Source organism: Haliotis rubra, unplaced genomic scaffold (genome assembly GCF_003918875.1).
Source record: "Haliotis rubra isolate DU_JTF1 unplaced genomic scaffold, ASM391887v1 Scf194, whole genome shotgun sequence".
NCBI lineage: Eukaryota > Metazoa > Mollusca > Gastropoda > Lepetellida > Haliotidae > Haliotis > Haliotis rubra.
This window is the reverse complement of record NW_025765936.1, coordinates 1,520,053-1,539,367: the sequence shown is the minus strand read 5'-3', so window position 1 is coordinate 1,539,367 and position 19,315 is coordinate 1,520,053. Positions and strand designations below refer to the sequence as shown.

The window sequence follows — 19,315 nt, the reverse complement described above, 5'->3', positions numbered from 1 at the left end:
TTCCCTATGTCTCGATTTGTACTACATACTTCTCTGGACATAAACAGTAGCCCATTCTTGTCAGCGTCATTCTAAGCAGGTGGTTAGACTGAGATACTTGTTTGAAACATGTCATTGTATCCTGTTTTTGTAAATTGATGTTCATGATGTCAATCACTGGATTGTCTGATCCAGATTCAGTTATTTACAACACCCGTGAAGGTCCAGGTTAGAATATTGATCTTCAGTAACCCATGCTTGTCCTAAGAGGCGACTAACAGGATCGGGTGGTCAGGCTCACTGGCTAGCTTGACACATGTCATCGGTTCCCAATTGTGCAGATCGATGCTCATGCTGTTGATCATTGGATTGTCTCGTCCGGACTCGATTATTTACAGACCGCCGCCATATAGCTGGGGTATTGCTGAGTGCGGCTTAAAACCTTAACTCACTCACTCACTCAGTTATTTACAGACCTCCAATGCGTCCATCAAATGGTATGAATATTGCTGAGTGTGGCATTAAACAACAAACAAACCAAAATACAAACAAATAAAAAGTTTGAACAGCTTGTATCCTCTGAATTTGGGTAAACATGCATATGAAATAATCACCATTCATTCAAACAAGACTGCCTCCGTGGTGTAGTGGTTAGAGCATCCGCCTGGAGAGCGGAAGGCCGCGGGTTTGATCCCCGACCACGTCATACCAAAAGACGTTAAATTATGGTACTTGTTGGTCCCTGCCTGGCGCTCGGCAGTCATAGGTACATCAAGGACTGATCGGCTCGGAGTCTGTATAATGTGTCTGAGTGGGGTATTAATACTTCACTGCGGAATGGTATCTCAGTGGACTAGCACTATAAAACCAGCTTCAGTCTGGGCTAGTACAAGCAGCCGCACATACACATACACACGCATGCACGTCGTCATATGAGCAAATTATTCTCAAGTACGACGTTAAACTCAATTTCACCTCACCTCAGCTCATTCAAACAATGCCAAACCATCATCATTTTGGTCTGGTCTTACAACATGCTTGTTATACATAGCACTGATCTGCCACTGTATCAGTCTGATCAAGCTCTTTGACCATCTATTCCACCAGACTTGAAGTCAATCTAACTGAATTTCAGAATTTTTGGACCAGCATTGATTCTTTAGAATTATACCAGCATTGATTTTCAGTAAACGGAATATTGCTAAAATGGTCATGAAACACAATTCACTCAGTTTGTGGAGCAGTAAAGATTTTCATGCCAGTTTTTCACATGAAGCAGAATACTAGTATTACTAAAATGGGCACCAAACCCAACTCACTCACTCCAGCATTGATTTTTGTTATAGTTTTCCTCTTAAGCAGAAAATTTACTAAGTTTTGTGTCAAACCCAACTCACTCACTCTGGCATTGATTCTTGCTTGAGTTTTCCACATAAATGGAATTTTGCTTAAATGGGCACCAAACCCAACTCACTCACTCCAGCACTGATTTTTGTCATAGTTTTCCTCTTAAGCAAAAGATTTACTAAATTTTGTGTCAAACCCATCTCACTCACTCCAGCATTGATTACTGTTTGAGTTTTCCACATATAAAGTGGAATATTACTAAAATGGGCATCAAACCCAACTCACTCACTCCAGCATTGATTCTTGTTTGAGTTTTCCACATAAGTGCAATATTACTAAAATGGGCATCAAACACAACTCACTCACTCCAGCATTGATTCTTGCTTGAGTTTTCCACATAAGTGCAATATTACTAAAATGGGCATCAAACACAACTCAGTCCTGCATTGATGTATGTTTTAGTTTTCCACATGAGCAGAATATTACTAAATTTGCATCCAACAAAACTCACTCCAGAATTTTGTTTATTTTGTTTAAGTTTTCTGCATAAGTGGAATATTACTAAAATAGGCATGAAACCCAACTCACTCACTCAATTTGTCACATTTGTCGAACATCATTGATTTTCTCAAGAATCATGCCAGTTTTCCATGTAAGAGGATTGATCCCAGTCAGGAAAATATCATGACAGCCTTTGTGGCGAGAAGCACGTTCAGACAGGATTATGTAACTGAGAGAGTTGTGACCTCACTCCAGCAAGATGAAGCTGCTCGTTTGTACAGCAACACGTCAGTCAAGGGATGCTTCTGGTGGAGTCTGTTTGTAGTTCTACAGGAAATTCCTGATCATCATCGACAGTTTGTGAAATTTTCATTTCAAGATTTTGTTGAGGGAATCTACAGGTTGTTTGGTGTTTTTGTTCTAAAGTCAGTGTAGTGGATGGCCTCCTGGTTATTTTTTAGTTTCAAGGTCATAAGTTTGGCGTATTTAGCGAACGTTTGTGGAGGAGTGTTTTGAGGTATTGTGGATTCATCTGGACTTCCAATTTATGTATTAATGTGTAAGTTAAGAACTATTCATTATGTGATTTGTAAAAGGGATCATTCATCAATGACCCAGTCTCAATTTTTCCAATTAAATGATAAATGAAATGATAAATGGACATTTGTAGAGGAGTGCCTGGACGTGTATTGTCTATTGTTGTTTATTGTGGGTGCATTTGGACATAGGTTTATTCATTATTGTGTGTTAAGAACTATTCATTATGTGATGTCTTGTACAATCATTTATCAATGACCCAGTCTCAATATTTTCAGACCCGTGAAGGTCCGGGTTAGAATGAATCTTCAGTAACCCATGCTTGTCGTAAGAGGCGATCGTATGGTCAGGCTCGCTGACTTGGTTGGCACATGTCATCAGTTCCCAATTGCGCAGACCGATGCTCATGCTGTTGATCACTGGATTGTGTGGTCCAGACTCGATTATTTACAGACCGCCACCATATAGCTGGAATATTGCTGAGTGTGGCGTAAAACTAAACTCACTCACTCACTCAATATTTCCAATTTGGTTTAAACTATCTTAAATGATTTGTTTAATGGACATGTTTTAAGATATTGTGTGTACATCTCGACATCCACTCACCTAGGGGCGGTGGGGTAGCCTAGTGGTTAAAGTATTTGCTCGTCACGCCAAAGACCCGGGTTCGATTCCCCACATGGTTATAGTGTGTGAAGCCCATTTCTGGTGTCTTGCTGGAATATTGCTAAAAGCTGCTGTAAAACCATACTCACTCCCTCACAACAAATTAAGGACTATTCATTGTGTGATTTCTCAATAGGGATCAGTTATTATCTGTTTCTGTAGCCCCTGCTTTAATTTTCCAATTTTGTTTTAAAGCTCATCTTAATACAGGTGATACAGCATGTGTCTGTGTGTACATACTTTTAGGTTTTATGAATTATATAAATGATATTTTGGGACACTTGAAACTGTATATATACACTTATGTCACATCTTAATGGTTTTAAATGTTGAAAAATTATCTACAATTGTCTGTTGATATCTGAGTTTGTCTAAAATAATTTATCAAGGAATGTTCTTAAAAGTACTGTATTGTATTACCAAAATACGGGAATTTTAGGGCTGTATGGTATTACCGGTATACTTTATCAAGCTATAAGTATTGCAATATGATTTCCGAGAACTGGTGGGGCGGTGGGGTAGCCTAGTGGTTAATGTGTTGGCTCGTCACGCCAAAGACCCTGGTTCGATTCCCCACATGGGCACAATGTGTTAAGCCCATTTCTGGTGTCCCCCGCCGTGATATTGCAGGAATATTGCTAAAAGCGGCGTAAAACCATACTCAGTCAGTCAGTCTGAGAACTGGTACATTGGGTACAGAACATATTTGAAGTTTTTGTGTTTTAATCTTTATGGTTTAAATTAAAATCACACTTTCATTCTCAACAAAATGTTTTCTTTTGTTATTCAGTTGCAAAACGGCATACTGTATTCAGTTTGTAAAAATGAAAATCGAATCCCTGACTATACTGTAGTGCAGTAAATTGTGAACAATTTTACTGAAAAACTCATAATCCCTGACTATGCAACCTAACTTTGTGGGCTTTCTTGGATATATTTGCTGCTGTACAACAGACTATCAGAACCATAACATATATGTTTAGGGACTTATAATGTAGAAAATAGGATTGACATGTACAATTAGTGTCACTTACTGTCAAACACTTAAGTTCCCAATATATTGCAATATGTATCACAATATGGGTATGTGAATTGCAATATATTGCAATACAATTATATTTGCCAATACACAGCCCTATAGTCTGTTTGCAGTTTTCACTGTTCCAACTACTGCGCTTACCCGCTTGTAATACAAACCAATAATAGCAATTTGAAACCATATCATTTGTTAAACAACTTTTATCCTAAGTTGAATAAAATTCTGAGATTTAAATGTTCAATTGGCAAGGTAAAATTATGAGGATTCTCAATCTTAATTTCACATTTTTGTATTCACTCTTTTGTTTAAAAGGAAATTCATTGGTACATTTTCACTGCAAACAGACTACTGTCCTTGTATTATACACTCAGTTGTATACAGTTAGTTGTAACTGTATTCGTCCATGCAGTGTTCACGAATGGTGTTTCAAAATAACAGGACATTGGGTCCTGTAAGTTTGTCAGTCTGACCTACTGAAAATTCACACGACCCAAAGAAGAAAAAATAAACTCATATTTCAGATTTAACATTTCTTCTAATTGGCATTGGGGGCGGTGGGGTAGCCTAGTGGTTACAGCGTTGGCTCGTCACACCGAAGACCCGGGTTTGAATCCCAACATGGGTAAAATGTGTGAAGCCAATTTCTGGTGTCCCCTGCCATGATGTTGCTGGAATATTGCTAAAAGCGGCGTAAAACCAAACTCAGTCAGTCAGTCAGTCTAATTGGCATTGAACTTATTAACAAACCTTTACTTTATAAACAGCAAACAAGTGTGACATGTCACATATAACAACTTCAGTCAAAAACATTGTGAAATATACAGTCAGACACTGGGGCAGGCGGGTTGTAGACTTCCATTGGACTGGCGGCGAATCTGCTGGATTTGTCTGAGGGGCCGACGCTATTCATGAACACTGTCCTGAACGCTAGGGTATCCTTTCAAACAAGGTTTCACTGTTTCAACAAGAACAGGCATACAAAGACGCCCAGTCAGTTTGAGCACTGTACAAATACCACCCAGTATAGTGTACAAATTAGTGGGATTAAAGCAAGACAAATTGTATTTGCACTGTACGTTTAAATGACAGTTTGTGCAATGTAAGAAGGCAGTACATTGCTTGTCGCTTGCAGCATGGGGGGTCAAACTGTAGGCCATCCATCTGAATAGCCTCTAGACTAATGCTTAGTCTTTGAATGTGTATTATTTTGATAGGAACAAATAATTCTTTTTAATTTATAAAGAAGCATCAATGGGATGGGAGATTCAGAACAGATCTGTTCGATTGCCATTTTAGAATTTGATGAATTATAAGAAAAGGTGCATTACTTTATGGATAACAACTTCTATATTATATTATGATGCGATTTGGTATAGATTCTTATACCGTTGTCAAGCAAGAAGTTTTTACCCATAAGGTATCGTACCTTTTCTTATTCAGTACTGATGAAATCTACTTGCTTCATCTAGGGCTTAAACACTGCAGAAAGGGGTGGGGGTGGGGGAGTGAATTTAATGTGGATCTGGGACTGTGAGACTAGAAAGCCAATGCACTAGTCTGTCTCACATTCACAGTCCCTGAACCACATTATTTTCCCTACAACCTAGCCCTCCCTGCAATGCTAAAGCCCCAAATGGAAGCAAGTCTAGATTTCTCCAGGTTAATCTCTGGTATTCCTGGGGCTCTTTTCAATTTAAATGGGTTTATTTGTTACAATCAAAAATATTTATATTCAGAGACTAAGCATTTGTCTACCACTGCATATGTGATGTGTCCACTCAAATGGTCAGTGTGTGGAGGTGAGACTGTAGACTGGAGGAGGACCGACTGTAGAATCCGATCTGGATTGGTCACTAGGTCAGTGTGAAGGTGGGACGAGATGTGTCCATTCTCTGTGGTCAATGTGTGTCTAACAGATTACTGGCATGTCAGTCATTCAGGACGTTTGGCAAACAAGAATAATTTGTTGTTCCGGTATTGGAGGTTTCAGATTTTATGGAGGAGGTTTCAGATTTGTGGAGATGGTGACAGGTTTGATAATTTTTGGGGATTATTTATGTTTCAGTAATTTGACTTTGCAGATATACCTCTTCTCTTTGGTTGGTGATTTGATTGGAGATTAATATTACTTTTGGTGACAGTTGTCTCATTGGAACTTTCACGTGGCAATGTCATGAGTATACTCAGGATACATATAACTACCTATGTTTGTAATTAAAACAGAGCTCTTGAAAGTTTCATAAACATTTGATCATATTAGAAACAAATATTTCTGTAAGAGAAAAAGAATTAATTCTGTGATGAATATGACTTATTAATAAGATAACTCTTAATAATGAGAGTGATTTTTTTTCTTGCTATGGTTCATTAAGGTGTGGTGGGGTGGCCTAGTGTTTAAAGCATTGTCTCGCTGACGACCCAGGTTCGATTCTCAACAGAGGTACAATATGTGAAGCCCATTTCTGGTGTCCTTGGCCGTGATATTGCTTGAATATTGCTAACAGCTGTTCAAAACCATACTCACTCACTGGTTTATTAAACAATGTAGCTGTTTGTTTTGGTCAGTTCGTCACATGTATTCTGTCCATCCATCTATCTGCTGTCCACTTTTCCAGTGTCCGAAGGGGCAGTGGGATAGCCTAGTGGTTAAAGCATTCACTCGTCATGCCAAAGGCCTGGGTTCGATTCCCCACATGGGCACAATGTGTGAAGCCCATTTCTGGTGTCCCCCGCCGTGATGTTGCTGAAATATTGCTAAAAGTGGCATAAGACCCATCTCACTCACTCTAGTGTCCGAAGCCATTGAATGTTTCATGTTAATACCAGCCAGACAGAACATTCTACTGGTTATTGGGTGCTTTTTTATAATTTGTGAATTTTTTTTGTGTGTGTTTTCATCATAACAATTTGGATTGGATTCCTGAAAATGAGGGTTGTGGTTGTTTCCAGAGCATATCCATGATGACTCCTATATGTTCAATATTTCTTGATAAAACTTGGTATAAAATGTGTGAAGCCCATTTCTGGTGTTCCCCACCATGATATTGCTGGAATATTGCTTAAAACGGCGTAAAATGCACTTAGTTGTAGGCAGTGTGTGATGGTTATGGTTTGACTGAGTTTGACTGTGATATAGCTTTTTCTTTTTTTTTTGTCTGGACCAGACAATCCAGTGATAAACAGCATGAGCATCAATCTACTGAGTTGAGATACGATGACATGTGTCAACCAAGTCAGCGAGCCTGACCAACCGATCCTGTTTGTCGCCTCTTACAACAAGACCAATTCTGACTGGGATCTTCCCAGGTCTTAATTGTATAGCTGGAATATTGCTGAGTGTGGCGTAAAACTAAACTCAACCTCACCCCCTGACCAACACACACACACACGCACACACACACACACACACACATACACACACACACACACCATCTGACCACCCCCACCACCATGACCACCCCACCCCCACCATACCCTGACCACCCCATCCAAATAACTTTAAACCATACCCTACCACCCCCAAGTGGCACATGTTGACCACCCCTAACCAAACCCTATACCACCCCGTTTTCTTGCCATATCCTGACCAAACAACATAATTAACCCCCAAACTATAGTGTGATATACAAATCTCCTCTGTCCGACCCTCCAAACACCTCGGACGTCAGGCATCTCCTGACCACTCTTGCACCCATACCCTGACCACCTTGTCCACCCCAACCATACCCTGACCACCCCTAACCATACCCTGACCACCCATGTCCACCCTGACTGCACCCTGACCACCCCTACCACCACTCCATACTGATAAACCCGACCACCTCCTCTGTCCACCCCATACCACCCCCAACCATCTCCTGACCACACCTTCCCACACCCCAACCATCTTCTGACCACACCCAACCATACCCACCAACCATCTCCCCAAACCACCATCCCCCAACCATACCCTGACCGTCTTCTCTGTCCACCTTCCAAACACCCCCAACCATCTCCTGACCACACCCGACCACACCCCAACCATACCCTGACCACCCCCAACCCCCGAAAAGGTATATTTTGATATCCAAGATTCATAACATCTTTTGGCATCAGCTGCAGCTAGTTACACAGATGGAGTATCTCTATCCAAGCCTTGAATGTTCTGATAACTGATAATTCAACAGCCATGCTGTTAACAGTTCATATTTTGTTTGAAGACGAAAATCTCGGGGGATTTTGAGAGCTTCACTCTGATAACCGATATCCAGCATATCTGAGGATGTTATCTGACCAGATATTGAGGTTAGCTGTGTTTTGGCTTTGGATGTTGATGTCGGAGGTCAGCTGACATACAGAGAGAGCGAGAGAGAGAGAGAGAGTTTCTAGACAGTTGTAATTGTTGTGTAGTAACAGGTGTCTTATGCTGAGGTTCTGTCATTTTGTGGAATGGTGGTGTTTTCTTTTACTGATGAATGAGTGAGTATAGTTTTACGCCGCTTTTGGCAATAATCCAGGAATATTGGGGGGATGGAGGTAGATACCAGAAATGGGCTTCACACATTGTACCCATGTGGGGAATCGAACCCGGGTCTTCGGCATGATAGGCGAGCGCATCAACTACTAGGCCACGCCTTTTACTGATGAAACTGAAAACAGAAAGACTGCATAGCCTGTCATACTTTCTGGTGTCTTTAAAGATTGTGTAGTTGTTAGTTAAATGTGTTTTTTCGTTATCTATGAGATGTGTTCAGGAAACTGGAAGCAGTTTGGTCATTTTGGCTGTTTGAGATTTACATGAATCTTTTTGAAATCATGTTATGTTTCCTGATTGTAGTTGGTTATCAGTCATTTTGTCCAAGCCAGACAATGACGTACAGGGGAAACATTACATTTGTCAGCCTCTTATGTTATCATGTCCATATATTAGTGTTTATCACATTTGCAGTTTGTTTGGAATTTGGATTTTGTTTGACATATTTCAAGTCATTTTCCAATTTTACGAATAGATTAAACGTTTTTTTTTGAAGAAATGGTATTTTAGATCATGCTAGGAATTTGTGAAATAATGGTGTTTTGAACGTTTTTGCAACAAATGGTATTTTTATATTTAGCCTGGGTACAATGTGTGGAGCCTATTTCTGGTGTCCCCGCCGTGATATTGCTGGAATATTGCTAAAAGCGGCGTGAAACCATACTCACTCACTCACTCCCTATATTTAGCCCTGAATGGTATTTTATAGATTTCTGTAAGAAATGGCATTTTACCTTTTTACCTTTTTGTAAGAAATGGCATTTTGCACATTTGTGGTGACATTACTATGACAAATGGTATTTTTTATATTTTAGCCATGATTGTATTTCATACCTTCCTGCTAGAAATCTTAGTCTTTCTATTTTTAAAGGAATGGCTTTTTGAAATAATTTTTTCAAAGAATCTGATCAGTATTGGTGTTAAATGTTAGAAGAACATCATACCTTTTTCTGTAGTTCAGAAATTCAGCTGAATTTCAATAGTTTATGTGTCATAAAAACATGGCCAGCAATGAGGGTCAGTTTGTCAAAATGTTTGTTAAGGTAGATAATTTGCTCTCCTCTACTGTCTAGTTGTGTTGTGTAAGTGAAGTCTACGCTAGGCCACCATGGAGGAACTGAAGGACATGGAAAGAGCTCTGCTACAGGTAGGTGTCCTAAAGGTGTCCCAAAGGTGTCCAGTGGCTGTCCCATTACATCTGAGGTACAGTTGTATGGGTGTCCAGTCACACCCGGCTTGTATTTGTTATTATATTATTATTGTAGGATATTTATATAGCGCACATATCCACGCACCAGTGCATGCTCAAGGCGCTGGTATTTTTCCCCTCGATCATTGGATGTCAATGTCAACAGCACACCGCATTATCAATCTCAACTCCCTGGGGAGTATACAACTCTTGCAGCCACTAGGCGCACCGAGTTATTGTGGCTTTCTCATCCTAAAGAAGTACCCTTTCACAGCTGGATGGACTGGGACACATAGTCACAGTACTTTGTCCAAGTTCACTGCACGTTGCTGTACCCGCAACCCGTATTCATGTGGCCACCATCTGGTCAAATACCAACGGATTCGTGAGTTCTTTTAAGTGCACAGGGTTGTGTACTGTACACTAGGGGTTGTGACAACACTGAAGGAGTCTGCACACAAAGTTGACTCCAAGGTTTTTACACCCGGCTTGTATATGTTGAGTTGTATCGGTGTCTGGTGAATGTCAGATAGTGTCCAGTGTTACATGTGCAACAGGGTTTTACATGACGCCTTATTCCTGCATATTTGACGCAACAATTTTGTAAAAGACTCTCAAAATATTATCATACGAGTCAAGCTTGACGCAAGTTTTATGAGTGACCCTCACAATTCAGTTCAGAGTCTATAAAATCGATCTGATAAGCAAACAATGATAGTTTTCGTGAGGTCTTCATTAATTTAGATTTTTCTTTCAATTCATGTTAATAACTGTATGTTACAGTGAATAAATCACAAGCCTGATTATTTGTTCAGTATACTGGAGTTTGTTATGACTGAACTGAACTGGGCTGAGAATAATCAACATGTGCTCAAAGCAACTGCTTCATTGGTCATTTCTGTGAGTTGTATAACTTCCGACACAACCGACATACATAAACCGAAGAAATTAAGAAACCACCTGTAAACACAGCAGAATAATCATCCATCAGTTTGAGGGTGTGGTTAGGTAGCCTAGTGGCTAAAGTGTTCTCTCATCACAGCGAAGGCCCAGGTTCGATTCCCCACATGGGTACACTTTGTGAAGCCCATTTCTGGTGTTCCCCACCATGATATTGCGGTAATGTTGCTAAAAGCGGCGTAAAACCAAACTCACTAGTGCATGTTATCCCCAACGCGGACATATTTTCGCAGAAACTGTTTCTCATTTAACAGCTTATGTATCGCTATATGTAGGCAGAATGAATAGTTGTCAAAATAGGAACAGAACACTGTGGGGGGGGGCTATTGATGACCATGTCTTCTTGTTATTATTGTGTTATATTGATGTAACAACTTGCGAATCTTAACTGAAACTGTTGAATAACCAGTTTGTGCAGATTCTCTAGCATTTCTGGTTGACTATAAGTAGCAGATGTGTCTTCCCCTACAATATCCTATCTTTCTGGACCGTCTCCATAGTGTAGTGGTTAGAGCATCTGCCCGGAGAGGTATCGTGATATGTATCGAATCATGACATGGGTATCGTGATACGTATCAATTCCTGAAACTTATGTATCGTGACATTCCTAGTCACCAGACCGCCTCCGTGGTGTAGTGGTTAGAGCATCTGCCCGGAGAGGTATCGTGATATGTATCGAATCATGACATGGGTATCGTGATACGTATCAATTCCTGAAACTTATGTATCGTGACATTCCTAGTCACCAGACCGCCTCCGTGGTGTAGTGGTTAGAGCATCTGCCCGGAGAGGTATCGTATCATGACATGGGTATCGTGATACGTATCAATTCCTGAAACTTATGTATCGTGACATTCCTAGTCACCAGACAGCCTAAGTGGTGTAGTGATTAGAGCGTCCGCCCGGAGAGCGAAAGGTGATGGGTTCGATCCCGGCCACGTCATACCAACAGACATTAAAATATGGTACTTGTTGATCCCTGCCTGGTGCTCGGCATTAATGGGTACTTCAAGGACTGGTCGGCTTGGTTATTATGATGTGTCTGAGTGGGGTATTCATGCTTGAACTGCGGCATGGTATCTCAGTGGGCTAGCACTATAAAACCAGCTTCAGTCTGGGCTAGTACAAGCAGCCGCACATACACATGCATGCATATGAGCGAAATATTCTCAAGTACGACGTAAAACCCAATTTCACCGCACCCATCTTTGCTGTCTGAGATTTATGAGTTGGTGTTGTGATTCAGTTGTACTAAGGAGAGAATATCAACTTATGAAACAGAAGAATTCTATTTGGATACCCGCAATATAGCTGGAATATTGCTGAGTGCGGCGTGAAACTGAACTCACTCTACAGGGGTGGAAATAACCCATTGCCTGACGTCCGAGTCCAGTGTTATTTTCTGTTGGGCAGCAAATTTATATATCCCACTGTACCGGTGTCAAGTTGACTTTCCAATGTTAATTATGTTGTTTATTTAAAAAATCAACAAGAAAACGGCTGGTATAGTGGAAAACTTATCAGGGCAAGTGATTTTGCATGTGCCACTGTACCGGAGTACACTAGCAATTTTAAAGTTATTTCTACCCTTGCTCTATAGGGATACAAATCCAGTAACCAAAATGGTATTGAATTGCGTGCTCTGACATGAATGAAATATTTTGACAGTGTTTCATGATACAAATAATATTAACCATGATTCATTCAATTGAACATGATTCGAAAATATTTTTCACCCTGTCAAACGACTTATTGTTGGCGCTCACAGTCTCACACCTTTAAATGGGCGTTGCCATTTTGAATGCTAACCTAAATTTTCTGTCTGGTCTTACCAGGGGAAGGTATCATATAGTTACCTCATTATATCGTTACACCTCCAGTGAAAAGCTGAAGTATAGGTCAGCTCACTTTCACGAACATGCTCTCTACGCATTTGACTGTTGAAGATCTGGGTTAAAATTATTCTTCATCAACCTATGCTGTTCATAAGAGGCGACTAACAGGATCGGGTAATAATGCTCGCTGACTTGGTTGACACATGTTATTGTGTCCAAATTGCGTAGGTCAATGCTCATGCTGTTGATCACCAGATTGTCAGGTCCAGACTTGATTATTTACAGGCCGCCGTCATATAGATGGAATATTGCTGACCTTGCCGTTGAACAACAAACAAAGAAATCAAACACTGTACATTTAAGCCCTAATTCACCCATCAGCGTCTTGTTGTTTCAAACTTATCTGTATCTTTTGTCTTTATGTTTTAGCTGCGGCAGTTGCTGACAAATGCATTTGACGACCTCCTGGATGATGACATCTTGTCCGTGACATCAGATGACTCCGTCAACGTCAGTGGATGCCAAGACCTAACAGAAGGGTGAGCATCTTGGTTTGCTGTTTCACTTTGCAATTTGAACATGAAAGATGAAAACTTCTTACCAATGTTACTTTGCAATTACATAGTAAAGTTCATCAGAGGCCCAGATGAGCTGCGTATCCGGGTAAAATACGCATAGAAATTTCCAATCATGCATTGAAAAATAATTGTTGCGTACCAATTAGGCATTTAAAATGTAAGATACGCAAAACTTTTAAAACAAATGCGTGCGGAATATATTTATAAAAATCCCTTGCGTAATGAAGAAGACATCGATTGCTATCAAGTTGTACTGTTAGTATAGGATGAGTGATTTTTATGAAATTATTTCCATTATATTTAACTTGGTTTTGATAAGGTATGACATAAGGCAGAACATACCTGCTTAGTAAACTTACTCAATGACATAATACTACTGTGAGTAAAATGACTGAAATACGCACATATTTGAAAGCAGTGGGTAACTAAAAATGAAATACCCACTCAACATTCATAATACCCACTCCAAAAAAATACAGTGGGTACAGTACCCACATGAGCTAATTCTTATCTGGAGCTCTGGGCCTAGATTTTCGAAGTTCTCTTAGCGCTAAGATAGTCGTAAGTTAATGTTAATGTATGGTACTTACGACTATCTCAGGGTTAGAAATCTCTTTGAAAAGTGTACTAGCCATGAGGACTAGTGACTCTCACCAAACTACTAGTCCTCACACAATTTTGGTAGTCCTCAAATTTCAATCTTTAATAAACCAAATCATTAATTCGACTTAGTCAAGCAGTATTGGCAGAGGTGTATCATAACAAACACACACATAATATGTTTTGGCATAGTTTAATTCAGTCATGACAGATGGATATGATCATATTATTCAGATAACACAACTACAACGTACATAAGTTAATATTTAATGAAAATGCAAGCTTACACATTTATAATGTCCAGATAAACCACGAAGGAAGCAAACAATGCGGCGATTTTTTCCATTTGTAGCATGACATAATTATCCCCTTACGTTTTTCTTTTCTATTTTTCATGTTTACGCAATCGGAAAACTATTATAAAGATATTTCTCAAATAATATGTATGGTCGTCGTCTATTTCCTGATACCAGTGGCTTTCCGCTCGGTAGCGTGATACAACAGTGGGAAATACCTCCGTTTTGAAGCTTCAATAAAAACATGTGAGCGATTTGTTTGATGGCGGTATCGTTCGAAAGCTCTGAACATCAACTATATCACTATACCCTTGCCAAGAGTATTTTCACAGTTGTAAGAAGCGATTTGATTGGTTAAAGATTAGTTTCTAATGACGCTTTTCTGTCACAGTCTGCTACGAGTATCGTGATTGGTCAAAATCACCTGCGTGACCTAAGGCAGCCAATCATATTACAGCAATGGATACCGCCCTCGTGAAAGCGAAAACTTTTAGATTCAGACGAAAGTTTTGGGTAAATTCATGCTATTCTGAACGTGTTACGCACAAGATCACTACCTAAACGTATATTCTGGACCTTAGTGGACGTATCGTGCTAGGTTATGACCTGTGACAAAATTGCTTCATGCATATATTTTAGCTTTAACATCGTGTCCGAGCAGGAAGTTCGAGGCGACGAAAGCCGAGATGTCACTTGAATTACATTACACGATCGCACAATAAAGATGGGAATAGTAAGTTATAATGTAGGTTTGACAACTTTTATGAGTACCGTTATTGAATATATTCTTCAATTTATTCAATTTGTTTAATTATCATCTCGAAACATCGTTACTTTGCTCTTTGACAACTTTGATGTGGACCCGTTGCCGAAGCATGTGTCCGAGAATTGTTTTTTCCAATAACATTGCGAAAAATAGCTTTTAATTTTAAGTTTGTCGATAATATATGGTCATTTGAAATGTAATATGTGTTTTCAGACATTGTGAAAAGTGATAGTTAGATTTAATTAATGAATCAAATGTTAGTTAGGTTCCTAAAGTTATATATCATTTTGATGCGACTACTGCCTGGTAGCCCGGCGGACTAGTACTGTTAGATGTTTTGTTAGTCCTCCGGGAGATTTACTAGCCTTGGGCTAGCGGACTAGCGATAGATTTCGAACCCTGCTATCTTAGCGCTAAGTGAGCTTCAAAAATCTAGGCCCTGGTTCATTATGCTTTCAGTGGTGATCTCGCCACATAATCATATTTTTGCTATATATCTTAACTTGACCATGTTGGGGGAGGCTTGGAGAGGATTCAACTTCTGTATTATGAATAAACTGATGAAGGGGTAAGAATATACTCCAAGTCTTTGTGCTTCCTTCATAAATTACACCCTCATGTCTTTCACTTCTAAAGACTTGACCATTTTGACCTATATTTGATCACTGCTTACCAACCATGCTTCTGTATTCTCTTATAATGCATTTCAAGAGGTTCAAATTTATTCCAAGATTTGCAGGTTTTGGTTTTTTTGGTCAATCTCCAGGGGTCCAGATAGTTTGCATCAAGGGTGATCTATTCTATAGCCACATTGACTGTTACTTGTATGTATTCCATGGATTAAGCCACTGGTTGTTTCAGGCTGTGTTTTGGCTAACGATTGTCATCATCTTCAGTTGTGCACTTTTCATTGATTTCAATTGTTAATTTTTCTGTTTCATAAAAGCATCCGGTTAATATGACATGGACATAAACAACTTGGTTTTTGTGACACACATCACATTATCACCCATGAGGATATGAGTTAGAAGTGATCATTAAAATCTTAAGAAATGCCCAACAGAATCAGGTGACCACATTGACTTGGTTGACAGCTCATGCTGTTGATCACTGGATTGCTTGGTCCAAACTTGATAATTTGCAATATTGCTAAGTATAGCGACAAACTTAGTAATGAAGCTGACTAAGTATGTTAAAGCGTAGCTTGACAAACCTGCAAGTTTCAGAAATGTTTTCAACTCACAGTTTTTTTCATTCAGAGTTACCTCCCTTATTTTAGTCCTGCTTTTCTTTTGCCATTTTGACTAATGTTTAAGGTTAGTGTTGGGAATCGGAAACCAAGTCCACTATCGATTATCGGAGGACTTGTGGTGAACGGTAATCGATTATTACCGAAATATATACATTTTTAAAGTAATCACCAATTTTAAGGGTTTTTTCCCAGGTTTTTTCTAATTTGTGTTTTTTATGACTAATACTGTCATGCTATGGAATGCCCGCATGCAAGAACAAGTATTTATCAGTATATCTCATTACGTTAACAATAGATGTAAAATATATTCATAGACAGGTTACGGTAATATTTACCGTAGTGATGAATACGAAACTATGAATACAATGCACATAGCTATACGCTCTTGAGTGCATGTTTGTTCGTGAATATTCGTCAAAGTTAATGGTTATTTTACTTCATTCAAGTGTGTTATACCAAAACAACAAAATTCTGATTAATTGAAAATGGGTTTTTTACAATCGATAATTATTATTAATCCTTCTTTCAAATAATTTTCGATTACTTTTTATCATCGGAACACAACTATTTAATATGTTTAAGTTTCATCTTTTATATCATGACTCTTGATTCTCCAGTGGACGGACGCCTCGCAGAAAGAGAGCAAGTGGGAGAATCTTGGCAGCCAAGGCCAGCAGTCAGGAGTGGGGATATCCAGTACCCCTAGCCAATGGCAGACGTGAACCAGGGTCACATGACATAGGTTACACACAGACACATGGAGAGACGCCAAATTTCGGAGGCACATACAACCTTTCTTCCCAAGCTCCAGTGCGGGAGTACGGATCCAATGAATACTCTAATCCCGAAGGTGTGACTGATTATAAAGGTCAAGGTTACCTGCAATGGGGTGGCAGTGTGGAAAACCTTGACCCTGGCAGAGGTCATATTGAGGTCACAGAGCAAGCTCAGAAGCACGAGCACATGCCAGGGTTTCATTACCACCAACCTTGTTTTGACAATGACACCGACAGGATGAATTCAATGGAGAATCGTATTATTATCGGAGTTGAGAGAGGAGAAACGGAAGGCGGGAATGAACATTTAAGAGCAGAAGCACAAAACCAGCTCTGGAGTCAGAATTATAACCAGCATTTTAGAGACCTCTACAGGGAAGATGACATTCCAGGGGGAGATAACTCTCATGAACAATTTCAAACTGGTTCAAATAATTTCGCGAATACTCATCGGCATCTTGATAGTGAGATTCAGATTAACTTTGCAAATGGACAAACCCTACCTGACAAAGCCTACGGTTTTGGACCTGAATCGGGTCAGTTTTCGTTGAACACAGAATCTCAACCAATGGAACTTCATTACAACCAAACCTACCACAGTTCTCTGGCATCAAATATTAATGAGGGTATAATAAGACACATGACCCACAGACAAGATGTTGGTGTACCTCTTCAGGGTCCACCGTCACCACGGAAACAGGATTACCCAGAATCCTACAAGGTTCAGTACAAAGCTCCCCAACCTGAGCAACCAATTTTGTCGGCCAATCAGATGCTGCCAGAACCTGAATCAGCCAATCAGGAGAGTGCAGGCAATCATAGGGACTTCCTGCAACAAGGTATGTTTTGTGTGATATTTTGTGCATCATTTGAATTGCAACACATTTTGAATACGAGCGTTAATATTAATGGGAACGTTTATCAAGACAACTACAGTTGTCATCTGATCATTGAAGAGTATGACCATCCATCTCATTTGCTTGGATGTTTATTTTATTGTAACTTACCCCATAGGCCTATTGGAATACCATTTATTGTAAACCAAAAGTCACTGTGTTCTTTAATCTGATTGGTTGAAAAACATGATCAAATGGTATTTGATTCCCGGAAATTCGCTGCATATTAATACATGCAAACATCGCTCACACCATTGTATTGTTACATCATCAGCTGTGATGACGTCATTAAAATCATATTGTGAAGTCTGAATGAAGTCACAAATGAGCAGTTCCAGATGCTACCATGGGAGACAGCCAAAACGGCTGTACCCGTACCCGTAGGTTTGAAGCACGAGAATATTCCATTTGAAACCTCCGGCTGAAGCCGTCGGTTCCAAATGAATTCTCGTGCTTCAAATACTCAATAACACCCGGAAAATGGCCAACATGTGATGTTTATCTCCTAATTGTTTACTTTCTCAACTAACTGGTTAACTTGTGTAACATATAGAAGTCAGATGTGTATGTTAGAATTGTTCGGGGCGATGGGGTAGCCTAGTGGTTAAGCGTTCGCTCGTCATGCCATCGTGATATTGCTGGAATATTGCTTAAAGCGGGTGTAGAACCCAACTCACTCACTCACATAGAATTGTTCTAGGACATTGGTTCAGCATAATGCTGAAGACTTGGGTTTGATTTCCCATGTGGGTTTATACCATCTGGGTTTTTTTAACCACGGCAACCAACAATTTTCCAGTTATATGATGACACTCTGTAAATAATTAAGTCTAAACAAGAAAATCCTGTGAATGCCATCGTCAACATCAATTTTCACAATTATGGATACAAAGATATTTGTCAACTAAGTCAGAGAACTTGACCAACTGAACCTAAGCAGAGATGCCAACCTCTACGACTTTATTGTAGTCGCTACGAATTTTAACCTCATACTACGCCAATACAATTGCACAAGACATTCTATGAAATTTGAAGATAATTCATTAAATTTTGGATATAGAGACAACAGCTTATATTTTCGTCAGTTACATACATTTTCGCTAAAAAGAGACGACAAAAAGAAATGTAATGCCGATAATTTGGAAATCTGCTGTTAGAGGTATGTGAAATTAAAGCTTTGCGCTTGATTAGTGTCGTGTTATCTTTCTCAGAATCCCATCATGATTTTAAGTATCTAGTTGACTCATAATTTTATGGTCAAACTACTAATTTTGATCCATAAAATTAGAAGATAAAGCTTCTCTGTTTTTAATTTTGCGGTCCTTTGTCGTTGATTTAAGACATCCAAATTAAACATTTAGCGGTGTTAAATCTACGATAAAGGCCCGCAAAATTGAAAACAGAGTAGCTTTATCTTCATTCTAGCATGACTGATAAGCGTTTTAAAACCGAACTGTTTGGCTCGCAAGAACACAAGGCATGAGGGGGCCTTTTTCCTGGAAATCGCTTGGAATTGTCCCGTTGAGGGACAGGTTGTGCAATTAACAAAATAAGACATTTTCAACAACATAAATGCTTTATTTCA

At 39.5% G+C, this 19,315-nt stretch overlaps 1 protein-coding gene across 3 annotated transcripts in view; it reads left to right on the top strand.

The window, feature by feature from the left end:
* LOC124274784 (centrosomal protein of 152 kDa-like) overlaps positions 1–19,315 on the top strand; it is a 42,667-nt gene that overhangs the window by 11,186 nt on the left and 12,166 nt on the right. For 2 of the 3 annotated variants that reach the window (XM_046710159.1, XM_046710158.1), the window contains exons 3-4: positions 12,996–13,105; positions 16,676–17,673. In XM_046710159.1, the coding sequence (XP_046566115.1) occupies positions 12,996–13,105; positions 16,676–17,673 (1,108 nt within the window). Of the gene's footprint in view, positions 1–12,995; positions 13,106–16,675; positions 17,674–19,315 lie in introns of those variants that run through there. The other variant, XM_046710162.1, reaches the window with a different exon arrangement.